Source organism: Xiphophorus hellerii, chromosome 12 (genome assembly GCF_003331165.1).
Source record: "Xiphophorus hellerii strain 12219 chromosome 12, Xiphophorus_hellerii-4.1, whole genome shotgun sequence".
Classification (NCBI taxonomy): Eukaryota; Metazoa; Chordata; class Actinopteri; order Cyprinodontiformes; family Poeciliidae; genus Xiphophorus; species Xiphophorus hellerii.
In genome coordinates this window covers 21,840,811-21,863,382 of record NC_045683.1, presented here as the reverse complement: position 1 = coordinate 21,863,382, position 22,572 = coordinate 21,840,811, and the positions used below count along the sequence as shown (strand labels likewise).

The window sequence follows — 22,572 nt, the reverse complement described above, 5'->3', positions numbered from 1 at the left end:
CACTTCCCCCCCCGTAGGACTACTACTTCCGTCCTCCTTAGTTAATGAAAACAAACATGGCGACTTATGCACAGGTCGGGAGGTTGTTGGGCGTTTCAGCAAGGTTTTTGCGACCGTGAGTATATTTGTGGGTGAACTAGAAGCAGGCGCTGCTCGCTCATGTTGTCTGTTAAAAGTTTTTTTTTTCGGCGTGTGAAGAAGCGCTGAGGGCAACTTGCTGGTTAAACATGTAGTGACGCAGACACCACTAGTAGATACACCAAAAGAAAGACTTGGTTGTTTCACCATAATAATAATATATATTTTTTAAATTGCTTTATTCATAGTCTACGGAGAACGTCTGGTGACATCGGAGAAAAAAAATAAAAATATTGACCACGACTTGTTTAATTCGTGGACACGCTTCAAGAACTCATGGCCACGACCTAATAACTCGTGGGAACCACTTGTTTAATTCGTGGGCACGGCTTAATAACTTGTGGCCACAATTTAAAAATTATCATTGAGTACCATCATTAATAATGACAAAATATCCAGCGGTCCTGCGATGGACTGGAGATCTATCCAGGGTGTACCCCGCCTGTTGCCCGCTGGAGATAGGCACCATCACCCCTGGAGATCTATCCAGGGTGTACCCCGCCTGTTGGCACCAGCACCCTTGGCGATCTCACTAGGGACAAGCGTGTAAGAAAATGGATGGATCGATTATCCAGCGACAATATCTTATCAAATCCGATCTCATTTCAATCTGGGAATGAATTATAATCACATTCTTCAGACGCTTGCGGTTAGGCATGGAGTATTTTTTTTAGTAAGAGACATTTTCTTCAAAATCATTTTGAATTTGTCCCTAAATTTCAACCTTGAGTCCGGATCTCAGTCTGTTAGCTGTAATTTACGATATCACATTCTCAAAATCTGCCTTCACTGTTCACATTCCCAATCTGGAATACATTAATGTTTAATATTAGGGTTTATATGCTCACATGTGTGTCTTAATGTGTTTATCTAAAATTTCAGACTGGCCAGCAGTGGCTGTCAGAGCAGTAGAATCTATTGGCCCTCAAAAGCCACTAGTCTCTCCAACAGATGGCCACAAAACGCAGTCTGGCTGGTTCCTGGTTTGTGTTCCTTCTCTTTTTTTCTGTTGTTCATTTTACCTGGATGCTGATACAATATTGATTGTTTTGAATGTTGGTGTGTGGTAGCAGCTGCTCACGTACTGTGAGAAAATCTTATATGTGTACATAGAAGACAGTCACATAGACACATCATATAAATGTTTCACATCTCAAGCTACATTTCTGCTCTTTGTGTTTTGTCTCTTTTCAGGAAGGACCATGTTTGTGCAGACACAGGACACACCAAATCCAAACAGCCTGAAGTTTCTGCCTGGGCGGACAGTTTTAGAGGAGGGGACCATGAATTTTGCTGCCCCCCGCGATGCATTCTGCTCACCGTTAGCCAGGTTTAGAACTTCTTCATAAAATGTCCTCAGAAAATTGTTTACTGAAGCACAAATGGTACTATAAGCACACTTGATAGAATAAAGCCTCCACTTTATTTATTAGATAGATTTATATTTTAAAAACCTGCATGTGCTCCCCACCCCCCTCATATCGAGGGGGAACCAAAAACCTCCGTTCTGAAAAAAGTTTAAAAAAAAAAAAGACCTCAGATTCTTTTGACTTTTCCATAAACCTCAAGATGTCCTTGATGTTGCAGCTGGCTGTTCCCTTTAAGTTTGATTTAATTGTACTGCTTTTATTCCAAAGAACATGAATGGAAATCTCTTTTGAAATGATGGATGGCTGCATGATTGTTGTGTGCATAAATATATACTGTGTATATATATATATATATGAATTTGTGTTATATATTTATACTTCTCAAATACTTGTTTTCTTCAGACAGTTGTTTAGGATCGATGGAGTCAAGAGTGTGTTCCTGGGCCCTGATTTTATCACCATCACAAAGGTAAATTTCAGTTCAACATTCAGCACCTGTCCAAACTTTAAATACATGTATCATGGCTAATAATGTCATGCACTATAATTCCAATGTATATAATTATATAATTCCAAACTGGTTGAGGAATGTGTACAGCAGGTTAACATTAAGCTTCTGAAATTGCCAGAACCTATTTTTCATTTTAAAAAAGCAGTAGTTTGGGTCAGTACCAGAAAACTAACCCTCTTTTTTTTCACTAACTTTTCCTTTTTAAATAAGATGTGTGGTTAAAATAACAAACCATACTTATGTAAGTTGGTTGTTGAAAGTTATAAAAAAAGCATTGGGAGGAGGTGAAACTTTAAGACATGAAAAGCCCCGATTTATACAACAGTCGTACTTATGATGGGTCTACTCACGCTTCTGATTGTATTTGAATAATTTATTGTAGAACAATGTAACATCATTGCCTTAAATAACTTGATTTCTCTTTCTCAATTTCTTTGCTTAGTCCAATGAAACAGTGGAATGGAAAGTAATTAAACCTGACGTTTATGCTGCTATCATGGACTTCTATGCTTCTGGGCTTCCAGTTGTGAATGAAGGCAGCAAGCCAAGTGCAGACACAGGTCTGGATTTCAGCAATCTGCCCAACCTGTAGGATGAGATGGGGGGGGGGGGGGGTTTTCCAGTGGCAAATGATCATCGTTTCTGCTCTTTTCCAGCGCCATCAGAGGATGATGATGAAGTAGTTGCTATGATCAAAGAGCTGCTGGATACACGAATAAGGTAGTGGGTTCTAAAGATGCTTTCAGGCTGTCTGTTTCTGTGGTTTGTCGCTTGTTCAAATGTACAAGCATGAACCTAAGAGGAGAAGCGAGCAGCACAGACATTGGTGTGGCAGTTGCTATTGAGCTGTCTTTGTCTCACGTATGTGGATGCTCTCACCTCGCAGGCCAACAGTGCAGGAGGACGGAGGCGACGTTCTGTATCGGGGATTTGACGATGGCATCGTTAAACTGAAGCTGCAGGGCGCCTGTACCAGTTGTCCCAGTTCTATTGTTACTCTGAAGAATGGAATCCAAAACATGCTGCAGTTTTATATACCTGAGGTTGAAGCAGTTGAAGAGGTTTGCATGTTTTTGGTACTTCTATTTTTGGTTTTGTCAGAGATTTTTTTCTGACAACTGTTTTGTTAAAATTACTGAAATTACTGTGTTTCATCTAGTTACTCCAGTGGGTCTTATAAGATTGATGCTTTTTTTTGGGGGGGGAATGAAAAACTCAGTTTGCCATTCTGCGTAATTTCTTCTCCCTAAAAAGATATCAAGACTAGTATTGAGCTGTCTTTGTTGATATGAGCAAATAGACCGCTAATAATGAAGTCCTTATTAAAAAAGTTAAAAAAAAACATCTGGTGATTCATGGAAATGGATGAAGTCATGATCCAGAGATCCAGGTGACATTTTAGCAGGGGAATAATGGCTTTCCTTTTAAATAAATAATCAGAAAAAAAGGCTAATTTTGTTCAGATCCCTTGTGTGTCAAATAATGTATTATTTGAGCAAACGTTTTGTTAAAAAAAACCTCATAGCAAACATTTACTGAGATTTATTGTAGATAAAGTACAGGAGACAAAATATTAAATGCCGTAAATGAAGAAACTATTTTAAATTTTTTGCCTAAAGATATATATATATATATTTTTTTCTTACAGGTAAAAGAGGATGAGGAGGCGGCTCAAGTTTAAACTACTGAAACCAGAGACGTGTCAACATTCCTCTCTATACAATCCACCTCCTTCAATCAAAGCCATAGATGCAATAAAAGTACTTAGCCCTGTTCTGATGACAAGAACTCATTCTCAATATTGATCCAAATATTTTCATTTCGTTTTATAGTTCTGGTTTGAGGAATTGAAAGATACGTTGGACACAATTCATAGGAACAGATTGTACAGTTGAAATAATTTGTATTTATTCTTTCATAGTGTTACACGACTTCTGAATCAGTCAGCAGTCAACGCTGCCTATAGGCTGAAAATTCATATGGGATACTTTATCTTTACAGAATGTATGCTGTGTCTATATAAATAAACATTGCTAAAATATGCGTTACGGTGTCTATGGCTTATACTTAAATGTTCAGGGTTTAGTTTAACTTTCCTTTCGTCTGTGAGAGTGAAAACTGATAATTATTGTAGTCATGCTTCAGTTACAAATGTACAAAGGTATCAAAAATTGATACTGTCAGTTATTTTCATAAAGCAGCCATTTGGTGGAACAGCTATTTGCTGCTTGTGATTCATCTTTCTCTCAGACCTGCTAGCCTGAACCTATCTTCACCAAGCTGGAATCCGTAGAAGGCTTGCTATAAATTCAACAGCATAGAGGGATTGGAGCCCTGCTGAAACATACTTTTACATTTTATTGCTGTTTTCTAGTCTTTATGGGTAACTTTGTTGTATGACTTTGAACTGAAGACCTAATGTTTTCTTTAAATATTATTTAATAATTCTTTTTTTTTTTTATTACTTTGTAAGAATTGCCAAAACTTAATGCGGTGCAAGACTATTATATTGTAGAAAGGGGAGGACATTACAAACAACCAAAACACCAACCACTAGGATTGTAGTGATTGCTTAATCTTTAGTTTCAGTGTGTTGAGTCCATTGTCTTGGAAAAACACTTTGGTGTGAGATTGTCAAATACACAATGTCTGAAAATATTCATATCATTCAATATTGTCGTGGTAATCATACTAAAATCAGCGTGTACAATGTAGGTGTGTGGTTGAATAGTTGTATATGTGTATATAATTGTTTGAGTGTTTTGCTGTATGTTTGTGGGTGTAGATGTTGGGGTGGGAGGGCCTAAAATATGAGATAGACACAGATAATGTAATGTAGCCAAATTTCAAGTATGTGTCACGATATAATTCTATGTAAAAAATTAAATACTACTACTACTTCTTTGTAAATATGGCTACTATCTAAAATAAAAATATGATTTGTAAAATCACTGAAATAAATAGAAATGCTCTGAGTGGCGATGGTTCAAATTCGAATGGGTTTAATGTCTTTCGCTTTGTTAGTCTAGAAATTTGCGCATTACAATTGATTGCACTAATGGTTTACTAATTTGTTTCACCGTCGCTGGAAGCCGGCAGGAAGTCCAGTTATCCCATTACTGGTGATGTCGGATTTCTCATCCTCATGCCACGTCATTATTATATACGTGTTTGTAGGCGCAACCCGACTGACACGACGCTTGACCAATTAGATGCTGCTGTTGAAGAAGGAGGTTGGCCTTAGGAGTCGCGTCGACCAATCAAAACGGGGCTGAAGGAGGCGGTTCGAGCTCAGGGGGCGAGGCTAACTGACAGGCGTCCCCAGCTTCCTTAGACCTGAGTAGCTGAATCTCACAACAGCGCTGCAGTCATGTGTGGTGAGTGCTTATTCTACTCGTGTATCATTCGTTTAGAATGTTATGCTATCATCTCTTTTATGGGCTTGAAAACAGACAAAAATAAAACGGTATCGACTGTGTGTCTAGTGAGAAAGCTGTTAGCTGGGTGGCTAACCTCTTTCCAGTTAGCGAACATGAGCTGGTGTTACTGATGCTGCTCGTCAGCTAAATTTAAAACGGTCTCATTTCTTTGCTGCTTTTCACTCCGTTTTTGACATGAAAGCTGTCTTTGTGTATGTGTATTCGCGAGTAAGACTAATGTAAGTACAATTCCTGCTTTCTTCCGTCTAACGTCAGACAGCTAATGGGGCTTGCGATGACGCGTACTAATTTTTCCACTTGCTATTTTCTTATTATCGTTACGTATTGATTAAAAATAATTGAGAATACCTTTTTTGTTTATGTCTAATCTAAAAATAGCTTTTGCCCTGAAACTGAAACTTAACCGGTAGCTCTGTTTGCACCCGCATTATGTTATAGAGAAACATATTTGCATACATGTAATGTTTTTGTTTATAACTCGTTTGTAAGAAAAGTATTTAATATCTTTGTTGGTCTGTTTCTTCGCTTTCATTTGTGACTGATAGCTCACGTCTCTGTGTCCCATCACTGTCTTTACAATCTGAGCAGACTAACAGGACCTGATAAACTCGTTTCTATTTTGTCTATTGACACCTGCCACCACTTTGCTCGATTAACCTTTTACTTTTTTCAGCCTCAGTGCTTCGTCAAATATTGTTCCTGTGAGTCACTTAGTATTTTTCCCTGCCCCTCACCTCCTCCATCTATCTCTTGCTCTACTGAATGAGGTCTCTGTTTTCAAGCTTTTTTTTCCAAGTTCAAGATTTGCATTCATCTGTGCCTGCATAGCTGAGAAACTCAGTAATTTCATAGTCTCCTCAGGCCATGAGTTGTGTCCTTGCTTCTGGTAGTTGTTGAACTGAAATGTAGATGGGATCAGGGTGAAATCTTTACTAACCTATTGCTCTGATACGAAATGGCTTAAAATCAAAATGTCTCGGACTAAGATTTTTCCCCGATGCCACTGTTAAAATACCTTCTCTACTGACCCACCTTCTGCCTCCTGTTCTGTAAAGGCAAGCAAGGACAAATAGCAATGTCTGTTTTTAGATTCCTGTAAGACTGGTCTCTTGTGGATTACTCGCATGCCTATTGACGTTGACAAATTGTTGAATTTCAAATATTTCACTCCCAAGTACTCGCCAAAAACGGAATAAAATTTGTGTACTTACAATTTTAGAACTTACCAGTCTGAGTTTTCCCAAATGTAATGGTCATGTATTGACAATTTTTGTTTGATAAATATTAATGTTTGTTGTCAGAGAGAATACTCAACACGTTTCCTCTCTGTTTTGTTAAATATACTGTATTTGAATTGAATTTACATTGTGAATATGAATTGTATCTGTTTTGTTGTAATTTGGCTCTATATGTACATCACTGAGCTAAAAGCATTGTACCGACTGTTGAATAACCACTATCACTGCCACCTGATGTAGGTATTTTAGCCTAGCAAACATTTTGCTTAATTAATCTTTTCTTTCCTGTTATTCAGGAATATTTGCTTATCTCAACTACCATGTGCCAAGGACACGCCGAGACATCCTTGAGATCCTCCTTAAAGGTCTTAGACGCCTGGAATACAGAGGCTACGACTCGGCAGGTAAAAAGATGGTGGAAGGACATGATAACCACAACTTTGTTTTTTCCATTTCAGGCAATTGTCTCATTGTTTGAAACTTTCAAACAATCAAATTTAATATAATGTTTGAAATATGGGAAAGTAGGTCTTAGGCTGGTGTGGCTGCTAGTTTAGAACAGAATTTGTTTAAAATGTTTTTGTTTTTCATATGTCAAAGTACTCAGAGTCTGAGATCTACTAGTGTAGTGGGGAGTGTGTAAAAGACAAGTGCACTCTGGATATAAGAAGTACACCATACACATTGTGTATATGAGAGAAGATTGCACATAATGTTCAGGGCTTCAAGCTTTCAGCAAGACTTAAAGCCACTTCTATTGACTGAAGTACTCATTCAGCTATCCATTTATGGCTTTTAGTAACACATTTAAATTGTTCTGTATGTCAAGGTGGGATGATGATGCAACACACATCTTAAGTGAATTTTAAAAATAAGAACGCTGTTGTAATAGCCAGCTGTGTTCATTTAGACCATTTAATAAAGAAGGTTTTCTTGACTCTAGTGGTATTTTATTTGATAATTATCAGACAGAAAAGCGGGTTGTGAGAGGGGAAGACATGCAGCAATACAAACTCATGACAGCCACGTTTAGAACTTAGGCCTCCACATATGGGTCACATGATTTTACTCTTGCGCCACCGCCATGCCCCATTTAGGCCAGTTTTAATGATGATTAGATATTGATTCCAGGCACTGGCTTTAGCATGGCTTTTGTTTTAAACCAAAGTCTGCGCAACAAAGCAGAATAATAAACAATAAACAAATTCAAATTGAATTTGTTTATTGTGGCAAACACTGTTTGGATATTGAGCTGCAGTTATTCCAGATGAATCTTTAACCACAGAGTCTAGATGTAATTTGTTAAGGTACTTTATTAGGTATTTAATTACAAACTTTGTTTTTTTCTTATTGCCAGGTGTCGGCATCGATGGAGGCGACAGCAAGGACTGGGAGACAAATGCCAAAACTATCAAGCTGATCAAGCAGCGTGGAAAAGTTAAGGCACTCGATGAGGAGATTCACAGTAAGCTGAGATTAAGCTTTTTCCGAAACAGTCAGTCATAGAACGATCGGCATTGTAAATGTGTTGTTGTTTTTTTCTGTTTGACCTCTAGAGCAGCAAGATCTTGACATGGATGTGGAAATTGATGTTCACCTTGGCATCGCTCACACCCGCTGGGCAACGCACGGCGTTCCCAGCCCAGTCAACAGTCATCCACAAAGATCAGACAAGAACAATGGTCAGTTGTTTCATAAAGGCCAAACTAAACAGCCCAGCTCAGATCGTTTGAACTGTGTGCAGCTGTCATGGATTTATAAACATTACAATATTCTCTCTGGTTTGCAGAGTTCATTGTGATTCACAATGGGATTATTACCAACTACAAGGACCTGAAGAAGTTTCTGGTGAGCAGATGTTTATTTCGTTGTAAAATAGACAAAAGTCAATATGATTTTATTTGTCTCATAAAAACGACTCATCCACTCACATTAATTCCACAGGAGAGCAAAGGCTATGAATTTGAGTCAGAGACAGACACTGAGACTATTGCCAAGCTGGTGAAGTACATGTATGACAATCGGGAAAGTGATGACATCAACTTTGCCACACTGGTAGAGCGTGTGATCCAGCAGCTGGTACAGAAAAGCTACTAAAAATATGTGTCTCAGAGGCGCATATTTTGTATTTTAGAACATTGTATCTGTTCTAGAGATACAATGCTTTCCTTAACATGTTGACCTGGGTTTTACCTGGCAGGAAGGAGCTTTTGCCCTGGTTTTCAAGAGTGTCCATTACCCCGGAGAGGCAGTTGGCACAAGGTACTGATGCAAGGAAAATATGACAATAAAGACTTCTTTATTTTAATCATGACGATATAACATCTCTACTTCTTTGCTTAAGTTAGGGACCTCCATACTGTAAAATTCTCACTTGCGTAAGGTGTAACATGTTTTATGTGCAGGAGGGGAAGTCCTCTCCTGATGGGAGTGCGCAGTGATCACAAGCTGTCCACCGATCATATTCCAGTGCTCTACCGCTCCTGTAAGTAGTCTTGTCTCTTTCTAGTCTGAATAAGTGAAATTTGATAGGAAGGTTTGGAACCTGAACCCTAATTGTTTTATTTCGACAGCTGGAAAAGAGAAAAAGAGCTGCAGTTCCATGCCGAGGACAGACCAGGACACTTGCCTGTTCCCATTGGACGAGAAAGCTGTGGAGTACTACTTTGCATCTGACGCAAGGTAAGAAGACGCCTGTGTTGCTGCTTCACTCTGGGCAGTCTTCCCCTTTCCACTGCTGATAGTACTTTGCAAGTATTCTCCTTAAACTTTTCAAATTTTAACATTAGAACCACAAATGGGAATGCATTAGGATTCCATTTGACAGATCAACACCAGTTGTGAATGATGGTGTAGTGGAACTAAAATGATGTATACTTTTAAACAATATATTTAACAGATTTTTACTGTGTTATCAGTACCACTTTGTGGTGCAATTTGTAGTCTGAAATCCATAAACAAAACTTTGTGGCACATTTTGCTCTCAGAAGTAAACTAATTTGTAAAGTAAGTACACATATTTGTAATTTAATCCTGCTTTTCTATGAAAGCGCCAGAGGTCGTTTAGAAAACGTTAGGAAAAAAATACGTGCATAATGAAGACCCCGGGAACACAGAAGGAAGGTCAGAGAAACGGTCAACAAATTCCCTCCACAATTGGCCACAAGCCCTGTAGTGGACACAGCAAACAGGTGGAACAAGGCGCCCCGATTACGTAGAAGACTAACACTCCCACACCATCTCCATGGTAGAGGAAGTATCATGCTAAACAAGACCAGGAAATCTGGTTAGAGTTTCCTCTATCCAGTTAGAGCTCCTTTCTCTCTCTGCTTTTCTTCCAGGAATATTGTTAATGAATATAGGCAACTAGTGCCAAAAAACCTTTAAATGAATTAATAAATGTACCTAGAATTAATGTTTAATTTAGATTCTGGTTGATCTCTTGTAACGCCAGCGCTGTAATCGAGCACACAAACCGGGTGATCTTCCTGGAGGATGACGATGTTGCTGCCGTGATGGAAGGCCGGCTGTCCATCCACAGGATAAAGCGCCGGGTGGGGGACTACCCAGCCCGCGCCATCCAGACTCTGCAGATGGAGCTACAGCAGATTATGAAGGGTGAGTGGAGGGTCAACTTTTTGTGTTTTGTATTTTCTCTCCTTTCCATTACTGATCCTTTGCAAATAAATAATCTGTACACTGCCTTGCAATTTTCCCTAAAATCTTGTTGTACAGCATATTTGTTGCAGCTGAAGCTCAGCTGCCTTAACAATTTACCTTTAGCTGAACTGTGTTATCAAACAGTTGACGCATTTCTACACTAGCTGCATTCCTCAGAAGTTGCATTGTTGTTAAATGATTTTATGACTCTGTTGCACTCCATCTGAGTTTCATGTGCAAATAATATGCTTTTTTTTAACTAAGCCCAGTAAGTGAATATTTCTTCATTTTAGAATTTTAACAAGTTAATTTTATCATTCATCAAACTGCAGAAATATCAATTATAAGTGGACAAATCATCTAAAAAAAATCACACTTCTTTTCTTCTCCTTTGTTGCTTTTACATATAAAAATGTTTTGAAATAATAATGTACAAGTCACATAATATAAAGGTGAACCCTCTTGAACTTCATCGTCTCTAGTTCCTGCCGGTTCAGTGTGCAGCAGTACATTCTTATCTTAATTCAAGCGAACTCACCATAGCAATAATTTCAGGTTAAACTACCTTGTTTGCTTTTGTTTCCACCTTGCTTTTCCAAAATAGTCCAGCAGGAGGCAGTGGCAGAACTGATGTTGGTTCCACTTCACATTCCTTTATGGTCCTGTCATTACTCAGCCTCTCTCTCCTCTGTCTCTTCTCTGGAGTTTTTCTGCTGAATAACCTACTTTGCGTGACCCACATTGCTGTTGAAGAGAGGCTAAAAAAACAGCAGAGTTTCTGACTGTCATGGTTTTTTTTATTGTTGAGACAAAAACATCTGCTTTAAGCCTCTTTGTTTTTATTTTAGATTTTTCCTTAAAGTTGCATAATTAATCTTAATTCTGAACATACATTAGAGTAGAAGGAGATACCTCCCTGCAGTACTAGGAAGCCAGAACAATTAGTGAAACGCTGTGAAAACAAAGTAGTCAGATCCAAAATGCAAAAGTCTTGGCAACATCTTAGAATGTCAGAGTGATTTCTCCATAAGATCAACTATGTTCTAAAGATATCACAGCTTATTTTTTGTGCTGGTGTAGTAAATGTTTTCCCATTTTCTGTTCCTCATCTCTCAGGCAACTACAGCTCCTTCATGCAGAAGGAGATCTTTGAGCAGCCGGAGTCTGTGGTGAATACCATGAGAGGAAGAATCAACTTTGACAACAACACAGGTTAGAGATTTGGTTAAATTAGCCTTTTATGAAGTGCACAGATGATATATCTCATTTTAAATGTTTTAACTTTCAGTTATCAAGATCAGTCAAAAAGTACTTGCACTCTATTAACTTTTTTTTTTATAAACCTCGATTAATTTTATTGGGACTTTTTTTTATGATGGACCAGCACAGCATAGGGCAATGTTATGAGGTGAAGAAAATTATACTTTATTGCAGCACTGATTGTATTCAGCCTGCCTTGGTCTATGCTTTGCAAATGTAGAGACCAAACATTTTGTCCACTTGTTTTGCAAACAACATTAGCAAGTCACTCCAGTGTAGCTCTTGCTGTATGTTTAGCATTATTGTTCTACCACAAGATGAACTTGCTCGCTATTCTCGAATATTTCGCATCTTCAAACAGGTTTTATCCACGATTGACTCCAATCATTCTTTTGTCAACTCTAACCAGCTTCCCTGTCCAGGCTGGGAAATGAGCATTCCCAAAGCATGATGCTCTCAGCACTATGTTTCACAATGGGAATGGATTGTTCAGGACATTATGTAGTGTTTTTGTTTAATGTTTCCCACAGTTCTTTGCATGTAGGTCAAAAAGTTGAATTTAGTCTCTTCTGACTAGAGGACTTTCTTCCACCAGACATTGCATGGCTGATGGCTAACATTAAATGGCTACTGGTCATGTATTAATCCCATTATTATTTCCACTCAGCTACCAGAGCCAGATTTGTGCAGATTAATGCTCTTAAGCTACTCAAAGGTGAACTTGGTTTATTAATGAGTTGAAGACAATTTGTTGCGCTGCGTTTTATTTAGTAATATGAAAATAAAGTGGGATGACTACAAATGCAGGCCTCACTTTTAAATTTTTTTTTTGTGTGTGTGTGAAATATTGGTAGCACCATGTATTTTTTACCCACTTCACTACTATGTACTACTTTTGATCACACTGAAATGTGTAATGTTATAAAATGTTGCAAAGCTGAAGAGATGTGAACACTTTTGCAACGCAAGAAAGGTTTTTTTTTTTTTATTATTATTTCCGTCACACTATATTGAAATAAATCTTAATTTCCTGACTGGACATGGATATATTTGCGTAGCTGTTGCATACAGTTCTTAATGCATCATTTCAGTTCCTGCCAGGGATTCCTCTGACGATTGGTCTTATTTGGCTTTTAGTTATACTGGGTGGACTGAAGGATCACATCAAAGAAATCCAAAGATGTCGGCGACTAATCCTTATTGCTTGTGGCACCAGCTACCATGCTGGAGTAGCTGTAAGTACAACCCCCCCCATGTCACAATTTTTGGTCACCAGTTACTTCTTCTCATAATTACTTTGTGTGCTTTGTGGATGCAGGCTGGAGGTTTACGTCTGACCACATTCCCCTGCTTTGAGTTTGATTGGCTCGTTTTAACAGAACAACACTGTCTTGTTTTCTATCCCTTTTTCAGACCCGCCAGGTTCTGGAGGAGCTTACCGAGCTGCCCGTCATGGTAGAACTGGCAAGCGATTTCTTGGACAGAAACACCCCGGTCTTCCGAGACGATGTCTGCTTTTTTATCAGCCAGTCAGGTGTGGATCTGTGTGCTGTCTGAACCTGATTAACTCCACATTCCCCATCTGTACTCTGCTCTCCCTGTAGAGGAGCTGTCTGTCCACTTTGCTCTGGAGGATTGATGAGTTTATTTTTACCTGAGTGTGTAACATTTCTATGGTGGGCCTTGTGGTCTTTCATATGAAGCTTTCTTTACTCAGAGTCCTGCTTCTGGCTGAATCAGTTCCCTAACAAACAGGGCATTTCTCCCAACCCTGCAGGGGAGACCGCCGACAGCCTCTTGGCTCTGCGCTACTGTAAGGAGAGAGGCGCTCTGACTGTTGGCGTCACCAACACGGTGGGGAGCTCCATCTCCAGGGAGACAGACTGTGGAGTCCACATTAATGCTGGCCCAGAGATTGGAGTAGCCAGCACCAAGGTAAAGCAGGACAGCTAGACTTGATTCTTAGACACTGCTTTTCACAAATGTTGGTGAAAGATTAGTTGACCAAAAAATAAATAAATAAATAATAATCCATCTTTTATACAGAAAAATCTAAACTTTAATTTGAGTAGATCTACGTAGAGTAAAAAATAATTAAGAATAGTTTTTTTTACAAGATAACAGATTCTAATTCTAAAATTGACACTGAAATTGACACTACAAGCAATTCTTGTAAAAATAAATAAATAATAATAATTTATAGTTTATTTTTTAAGTTGATTAGATCCATGACTACTTGTTTCCCAGGGGTATAAATATGATGTAACACATATACAAGGGAGTAACCATGATCTCAGAAGAGAGGAGGAATTTTTCAGAGATCTATTCATTGATTTATTGTCTCATTTAATTGTGCATCTCCTTAGTGATTATGTGGCTAAAAACACACATAATCTTTAACAGCCACAGTATGGCACCACTTTGTAAAATAGGAAAGAAAAGAGAATATAACATTCAAGCAAAGCTAATGCGTTGGTTTTCATAAATCAGGACATATTTAAAAAAATGCTACTGGCCTGAATGTCCTCGCATCTACAGTCTGTGCAATTATTTAAAATCTTTAAACAACCAAAACGGTGATAGAAAAGACAAGCAGCTGGGTTTATCATACCACCAGGCACAGTGTGGAGGTTTGTTAATAAATCTCCAAAGTTTATTGCACATTAAAATCTGCTGCATAATGTTAGGATATTTGAGTTGCCAAGTCTGTAGAATAACCATTAGAGCCTATCTGGATGCCAGTCCTTGTTGGGGAAGACATACTAGGAAAATACAATTCCTGTCCTATCATCACTAACATAAATCTGTTGAGTTTTACAAACTACTTCAATGGAAAATATGTGCTGTTGTCAGATTAGTGTAACTAATTAACTACTGCAGCAAACACTTCAGGTGGGTTTGGACACAAACCAGGGGATGAATGGAGCAACTCATGGACACTGTTGTGTATGGTGTAGAATCTGAGATTACATCATGAACTCTACTGGGAAGTCTGGTGACCTCTTCTTGAAAACTGAAGATGGGTCATTACTGGTGAAAATAATCATCCAAGTTAACAAATAAATGGCTACATAGCCACAAACCAACCGTCTTCTTCTGCCTTCTCATTATGAGCTAACTGACCCTTTAATACTGAGCTTGGGCTAGTTCAGGGGTGGGCACTCCTGGTCCTCGAGGGCCGGTGTCCTGCAACTCTTAGATGTCTCCCTGGTCCAGCACACTTGAATCCAATAGCTGAATCACCTCCTAAATGCAGTCAGGTTCTCCAGAGTCCTGCTAATGACCTCATTATTTGACTCAAGTGTGTTGAAGTAGAGACCCATCTAAGCAGGAGACCGGCCCTCGAGGCCTGGAGTTGCCCACCCCTGGGCTAGCTGGTGACTTGCTCTTTTTGGCTCATCTCACAGAATCCGATCACTACTATTTGAAATCCAGGACATCGCCAATCTATTCCCGCCTTTTGGAGCTTAACATTGTCTCTAATGCAACAGAGTAGGATGAAGAACCCCAGCATTATCAACTTGTCTCATGTGAATTCAGTTCCACTGGTATTTATGCCTCTCCCCCTTCTCACTTTCATAACCACAAGGATTTTCCAGCTGGGACTGAGAGCAAAAAAAACAAAACTGAAAGCCTCAGTCAAGTTTGTGTGCAGAAAGAAAAGAGAGGGAGAGAGAGAGAGAGAGAGTGAAGCAGGTCTTTTCCTGGTCCAGATTTTCATCTTGGCTCAGGGATTCTCTTGCTGCTCCAAAGCCCGAGAGCACACCTCAGAGACGCCATCTTTTATGACTGTGTGAGCTGAGCCATAGACCCACCTTCACCAAACATTTTACAACCCAGCTCATCTGATCCTCAAGGAACATCTAACTCAGTTTTTACTTTTATTTCTTTTCTTTTTTTTTCCAATCGTTCTTTTCAAGATTCATGGAAAAAGTGCCGAATAAAGACTAAAGGCTTTGATGCAAATCCTTTTGTCCGATCTGATGACGGAGCTTGGAAGATGTCCACTTTATGAATTACATAACAGCAGTTATTGGGATCTTGGAGGGTTGCAAAGTTTGTCTTCAAGTTACAGTAAGAAGGAGGGTTGTTTCTTATCATATCTGAAGAGAACAGTTGTCATGCGGCGCTTTAAAAACCCTAAAAACGTAGTGAAATGTAAAATATATAGTTACATCACTGCAGACAACAATGATGATCAGATTTCTGAGGGTTTGTAGCTAATGTGGTATCAGGGGAAAAAACAGGTTTTACTGTTGTTTTTTTTGGTCCTACATACTGGCTTTTTTCTTAGCCCAGTGGGTCTTGTGAATCAACTTGGCTTCTCTTAAATCTCACTAGTAGGCATGGAAAGTCTCCAAACACGCCCCGAGGGGCTGGGGGGGTGGGGATGGGAGGGGGGGGATGACAAAAGACTTGGAGGCTCAGATGTGTGAGGGGTTGATTCTGTGGCATTTCTAGAATGAACAGAGTGGTATTTTAAACCTAATTTTACGAACTCATCAGGTTTTCCAGGATGAGCAGTTTGAAGCCGAAGCCCACTTCTCCTTTCCTTCCCCATCTGGGCTACATTAGCATCAGTCCCATTAAAAACAGGAAGACGATGAGCTTCACAAAAGGCTCAGTTCTTCAGGTTCAGCATGCTGATGAAAAATAAGAAAACTACCATGCGTTTAGTAATCTGGCAACGGTATTCCACTATCCTGTTGTAGTCATCTTAATAAGTAAAATCATTAAGAAGACTACATATAATGAGTAAATATAAAATGTTTTGCAGTCTTTTGTTATCTTTTTCCCTTTTCTCTCTGCAGGCCTACACCAGCCAGTTTGTGGCTCTGATCATGTTCGCGCTGTTGATGTGCGATGACAGAATTTCCATGCAGCCCAGACGCCGTGAAATAATCCAGGGCCTGAGAATTCTTCCAGGTAGATTCAGACACAAACACTCTATATAGTTCAGCCATGGAAGGCCTAAACCCGTACAAGGATGAAATGCAAGAAGAAAAGGCTGGAAGCCCAGCTGTCAGAACAAAAACGAAAGAATTTTCAGAGCCTGTTACTTATTAAAGCAACTAAGACGCTTGGACGAGAAAACTAAAAGAGACAAGAATGGAACAAAAAGGAGGAGGAGGGGAAGGCAGACAACTGGGTTTTGGCTTGTTGTGTGCTTCCTGGACCTGAAGCACATATTGTAGCACATGACTGTAATAAATGGTCAACAGACTGAACTTGTGTAGTCCAGATGAGTATTTCTAGCTGCACACATGGTCAAAATCACCTTAAAATTACATATTTACATTAAAGATTGATCAGTCATTAAATGGGGTGATAAACCAAGAATAATTTCATAGATGAGACTTAAATGTTACTTTAACCATGTTTTCCCAACTAATGATGGTAGATATTTGTTCTTGTAGCATGTTAATATCTAAATCTACTCAAATATTATACACTTCTATGGAGATTATGTGGATCATTATCAAAGTGCCTTTGCTCTTAATCAGCCTTTTCTCAGGAGAAAAGAACAAAAAAACTTGCTTTTTTTTTTGTTAGATCTGATAAAGGAGGTTCTCAGTTTGGATGATGAGATCCAGAAGTTGGCGACCGAGCTGTACCAGCAGAAGAGCGTGCTGATCATGGGCAGAGGCTACCATTATGCAACATGCTTGGAAGGAGCACTGGTAAGCAATTTCAACTTAATTCTTACAAGCTTTATCAGAACCTTCTTTCATTTTCTTCCCCCATTTTTATTTTAGCCTTTTAATGCTGTGTTTAATTTATGCAACATGCGATTTGGTTTAGAAATAAATCTGGTGTCAGGGGAGCCATCTAGATTTAATGTCTGCGCATTATGTGGAAAAAATTTCAGTCTTGAATAATTCTTGCATCAAACTCTTCATAGGACTGATGAGTCTTATGTAGTCTTCTCCTTGGGAAGAAGTGTTAAGGTAGATCTGTGGGTCTGGTTTACAACAATTTAAGCTTCATCTTTGTTTAATCTGTGTCTGTTTTGCAGAAAATCAAGGAAATTACCTACATGCATTCGGAGGGTATCCTGGCAGGAGAGCTGAAGCACGGTCCACTGGCTCTAGTAGACAAACTCATGCCCGTTATCATGATCATCATGAGAGACCACACCTACACCAAATGCCAGAACGCCCTGCAGCAAGTCGTCGCACGTCAGGTAAGGGCTATCTCAACTAAATGTTTGTTGAAAATATTTACAAAAAATATTACAAATGGCACCGTTGCGTGAAACGAAGTGGTCTTGGTTTAAATATGTGTATACACTTCTTTGGAAACTGACAAAATTTACAATTAAGTTTGTAATACAGCGTCCCTTTTCTTTGTATATGTTAGGGCTGCACAAAACCGGGAAAACATGTAACTATTGCTGAACATTGTGATGGTCAGCAATAGTTGAATATCACAACTATTGCTGAACATCCCCGATATGTTCAACTATTGCTGAACATATCATGTCTCTTTGGCTCAACACTATCAAGGCCAATCATATGGCATTAAAAGGCTATTATTTACATGCAAAATATTCATGCAATATTGCATCCAAATAGTCATTTGCAGTTGCAATATTGCACGCACTGATATTGCAATGATAACCGTGATTTTGCAGCTCTGCCACACAATCAAACGTTCCTCAGCCTTTTAACTTTCCTCAGCCTGATGTGACCATGAGGTCACTCATTTAATACCTTTTTGAGCCACACCTGTGATTCTTCACCTCAGTCCATACAGGGGAGGCGCGATTATAACATGACATCAGTTCCCGCGATAATATGTAGCACATGTAGCTTTAAAAGAAAGACGACGGTAATCTGAGCGAGGACGTCTCTTTTTGTTGCTCATATTCAGGTTTTTTTTGTTTGTTTGTTAATTTTGATTTGTTTTCATACCTCTCTTGATTTCCAGGGTCGCCCCATTTTGATCTGTGACAAAGACGACCACGAAACCATCAAAAACTCTTCCCGCACCATCAAAGTGCCTCACTGTGTGGACTGCCTGCAGGGCGTCCTGAGCGTTATCCCTCTGCAGCTGCTGTCCTTCCACCTGGCTGTCCTCAGAGGATTTGACGTAAGTGCTGTCCCAGAACGTGACTTCAGTCACCACCGACTTGAAATGTCCCTGCGCAAACTGATCCCCAAAGCTTCCTACTTTCAATATCTTTGGTAAAGTTATCGCCAGAAAAACTGTTCAGCAATACACTCCAAAGAAGTTTCTTTGTAAATTCCCTGCTTTGTAGGCAAACATAGCAGAGCTCCATCGCCAGAAATAAACACAGTGTTGGAAACACTTATACAGATAAGTGTTTCCACTTATCTATATAAGTGGAAATTGTTTTAAAAAGTAAAACAACTTTTTTATTTAATGATAGAAACTTGTAAGATAAGATGACTTTTTATTAAAGGTCTTTTTGAAATAGATGGGTCATGTTGCAGCACTCAACACTGATGCATCTTTTAAAGCACCAAAGAGCGACAACGTCATTACACAGCCTTGCCGAAGCATAATTTGTTGTATTATTGTTAATTACAGTTTTGCAAGGGAATGAAAAATATATTGAAGCAGTTCTGTAACTATAGTGCTGACGGCCACAAACGTGAAAGGATTTTATTGTGACAGACCAACACAAGGTGGTTATTGAAAATGATGTGTTCCTTTGCAAAAAGAAAAAAAGTATGTCAGGCATTAGATCTAGCCGCCTTTACTCACCTTGCAGTTGTAAGCAAGCCCACGAATACTTGGCCTTGCTGCGGGTATGCTTTATGCTTTTCTTCAGCAGAGTTGGAGCGAAACAGACGGGAGCTTTGAAAGAAAACCTGTTGGCAGCAAAGAAATTGAGCCTGGGATGAAGGTTAACCCTTTAGAGCAGCGAATCTGAACTTCAGTTCTCAGGAACCTTCCTTGCATAATTTAGATAATAATAATAATATGTATCTGTTCCAGTACACCTGTTTCAAAAGATTGCATGACTTACTCTGCATGCAATGCATCAAGTGCTGCAGAAACTTCCTAATCACCCACTTATTCAAGTCAGGTGTGTGACAGAAGGGAACCATCTAAAACATGCAGGGCATTGGTCCCTAGAGCCTAAACATTCAGCCAAATGTGCAGCAATGCTTTGTATCAAAGGGTGGCCCAGTCGAAGTCCAGACGTTTTTGAAGAAGGGGCAAAATTTTCAGTTCCTAAAAGTGCAAAGCTGATGGAGACAAACCCTAGAAGACTTACAGCTGGAACTGCAGCGAAAGGAGGATTCACTGCTTTAACTGCAGCGAATCCTCAGAAGGGCTGTGAATGCAGCTGTTAAAGATTTTATTTATAAAGAGAGAAAAAAACCTTAAAAGCCATTGTACCATTTTCCTTCAACTTCACAGTTCTGAACTAGCTCTCGCATAAAATCCCAATAAAATTAAGTTGTTTTTTTTTTTCTTCCCTCCTTCCCCAGATTTAGCTAAATTGTCTTTTATAGTTTACCAGCAGCATTTAGTCATCAGTGAACATCTTGTTAGCCTATTATCCTTATTAAGACCAGCAACAAAAGGCAATGTGAAGTCCTGTTGTGTTTGCTACTATGTTATTAAATATTCATCAGTTCAATTTTCCTGCTTGAATTCAGGTGGACTGTCCAAGAAACCTGGCCAAGTCGGTGACTGTAGAGTAACGGCCACCCTCCATCACCTGATGACAGAAACCTGGCAGACAAACGTTCAAACACTGACATCAAGGGAGCATCCGTATAGAAAAGAGAAAACTACATCTTGTTTGGGTTGTCGCTTTTTTTTTTTTTAATGCAACATTTTAGGCGAGCCTTGTGAATATCACTGTCTCATTTTATTTTTGATTCCTTAGATTCTTTGGGCATCCTCGTCAAATTACTGTCAGTGAAGATTTGTCTGGGCTGGCATCTTCGTCACATTGTGTCGTTTTTTTAGATTTTAGATATCAGTTATCGGTGAGCAAATGGTTACGGTTGTGTTTAGAAAGTTGTGAGCAAGTTTTGTTGCCAATTGGTCTCTGTGGGAGCTGATCTTTCAAGCTGTCGACTCCGAGTAGTTACTTTAAAGAGCTTCCTGGCTCATTTTCTCTTTTTAGTGCAATGATTTGTAGGTTAGTTGGGATAACTTTCCTTGGCAGCTAATGATTTAAAGCGCTTTACTCGATGGCTGAAGTAAACCATAGACTGGAATCATTCCAAGCCGTAGGTCATCGCTTCATAATTGCAGCTTTGTTTTGTGTCCGTTTCCCATCTCGGACTTTTCTTCTTCTTCTGAGGATGTGGGAGTAGCACCGCAAGTCGAACTGTAGAAAAATGCTTTTTTCCCCCTGCCCCCTCCTTTTGTATGTTACAGATTCTCGTTATGTAATAGTGTGGATACAATAATATTTTCCTTTCTGTTGCCTTACTGAGATCTTGTTACTGACTTTTGTTTTTAATTGCAACTAAATGAAGTGATGAAAACGTGGCTTATCTGAAGTTGAAGCTCTCCTGCCACCATGACAGTTGCCATTGCTTACTGGGACCATTTTTTTTTTTCTCATTTGTTTTCTTTTCTCCTTTTTAAGTGATTTTGTTTTATTGTTATTATGCAGGGTACTTTATTTTATAAAGAGAATGTTACTGATTCAAATATCAAACCAAAAATCTGTGTAACGGCTTTGATGATCACAAACCAAAACATGTATATTTTATGTTCAGCCACTGTGTTTTGCAGCAAAGCTGGGTTTTAATGTATGAAGACATGTTTAGGCCTGTAATGAAGGCAGTTTACGTAGCGCAATCATCATGTGTTTACTGATGCAGAAAGTCATACATGCTTTATGTGTTTGTGAGCCTTGGTGTTTTTGTTCTTTTTTTTTTTTCCTTCAAATGCCTGGGAAATAACGACACTCGCACAGTTCCAACAAGCAATGAAGTAGAAATGCAAACTTCAGGTTTGAAGATATTATCACCTTTACAATCAAGCCTTAACGGGTCCTGAGCCAGGAAAAAAAGGGGATAGAAAACTGGATTATATTGTTGCAGGTAATTTTATAAGCCTTATCTTTTTTTTCCCCTCTTTTGACCAGAGGGACGCTATTAGAGCTGATGCAATAAAGTGTCTGAATTTATTTGGTTTAAAGACGCAATCCAGTGGTGCAATTTTATTTTATGAAATGTAAACTGACAAGCAGGAGGTTTAAGCTGATAAATCGACGTTTATAAACTCGATGTGAATGAACCAATTTTGATAGACAAATTCTGAGACGTTTATGTCTCAGAATAAATGTCTCTGTAGAGTTGAACTGAATGACCCGAGCCATTAGTATCCATGGCAAAGCTGAAGCATATGCTGATGATTATTTTTAGAAAAATAACTGGTATAAGTTAATTGTGTTCCATCTTATTGTTTTTTGTGCGCATCTGCCCTCGTAGAATGAATAAATGCCATATTCTGCTTGTATCACCTGATTTAGTGGTCTGACCTCATACTACTTTAGTTAACTTTTCTGATTACAAAGCGATTGAAATTTGTCCTCCCTCTGGTGGTGCTAAATACACCTGGGCTCAGCAACCTTTACAAAATGAAAAACTACTCATGTCCTCGTTTCTGCTACAATAAAAATTTACCTAGTACCATATGTACACCTTAATGATCTTTTGGGAGAAGAATAACTTGCTGAGTTTCTAAAATACAAGATGATTTATGGTCAAGAATGGAAAGCTATTAGAGATTTGTTTGTGTGGCAAGCTTTTTTTTTTTTTCCTGAAGCAGCAGTTCTGCAAAAAAAACATGGAATTAAATCAAAAACATTTTTTTGACTAGGCTCAAAATAATCAATGAGGAGCTTTGATAAATCAGTCTGCCCTGGTCCTCTAGTCTAAGAAACCACTTCCATAAATTTTATGCAGTTTCCTGAAATCCATGCAGTTTTTTTCCATGTATGGCTTAAATGT

At 38.9% G+C, this 22,572-nt stretch overlaps 2 protein-coding genes across 2 annotated transcripts; both read left to right on the top strand.

Moving 5' to 3' along the window:
• The first annotated feature begins 4 nt into the window (after positions 1-4).
• nfu1 (NFU1 iron-sulfur cluster scaffold homolog (S. cerevisiae)) lies at positions 5-4,062 on the top strand. Its single transcript, XM_032579006.1, has 8 exons — positions 5-115; positions 1,021-1,121; positions 1,333-1,468; positions 1,911-1,977; positions 2,462-2,579; positions 2,676-2,739; positions 2,906-3,080; positions 3,668-4,062. Exons 1-8 carry the CDS (start codon positions 45-47, stop codon positions 3,698-3,700), a joined length of 765 nt encoding a protein of 254 aa, XP_032434897.1. The 5' UTR covers positions 5-44; the 3' UTR covers positions 3,701-4,062.
• Positions 4,063-5,278: 1,216 nt separating this feature from the next.
• On the top strand, positions 5,279-22,251 carry LOC116729504 (glutamine--fructose-6-phosphate aminotransferase [isomerizing] 1). Its single transcript, XM_032578117.1, has 19 exons — positions 5,279-5,396; positions 6,994-7,101; positions 8,055-8,162; positions 8,254-8,379; positions 8,487-8,545; positions 8,642-8,776; positions 8,898-8,959; positions 9,103-9,182; positions 9,271-9,379; positions 10,152-10,315; positions 11,474-11,569; positions 12,755-12,852; positions 13,031-13,151; positions 13,395-13,552; positions 16,429-16,543; positions 17,171-17,298; positions 17,634-17,801; positions 18,548-18,709; positions 20,254-22,251. The coding sequence occupies exons 1-19, from the start codon at positions 5,390-5,392 to the stop codon at positions 20,296-20,298; spliced, it is 2,049 nt and encodes a 682-aa protein (XP_032434008.1). The 5' UTR covers positions 5,279-5,389; the 3' UTR covers positions 20,299-22,251.
• The last annotated feature ends 321 nt before the right edge of the window (positions 22,252-22,572 follow it).

Excerpts from the sequence above, each read along its gene's own strand:
- nfu1 (XM_032579006.1), top strand. The coding sequence starts at position 45 with ATGAAAACAAACATGGCGACTTATGCACAGGTCGGGAGGTTGTTGGGC. Across the intron at positions 1,469-1,910 it reads TTCTGCTCACCGTTAGCCAG|ACAGTTGTTTAGGATCGATG; the intron begins GTTTAGAACTTC and ends TGTTTTCTTCAG. Across the intron at positions 2,740-2,905 it reads CTGCTGGATACACGAATAAG|GCCAACAGTGCAGGAGGACG; the intron begins GTAGTGGGTTCT and ends CTCACCTCGCAG.
- LOC116729504 (XM_032578117.1), top strand. Across the intron at positions 7,102-8,054 it reads CAGAGGCTACGACTCGGCAG|GTGTCGGCATCGATGGAGGC; the intron begins GTAAAAAGATGG and ends TCTTATTGCCAG. Across the intron at positions 9,380-10,151 it reads TACTTTGCATCTGACGCAAG|CGCTGTAATCGAGCACACAA; the intron begins GTAAGAAGACGC and ends TTGTAACGCCAG.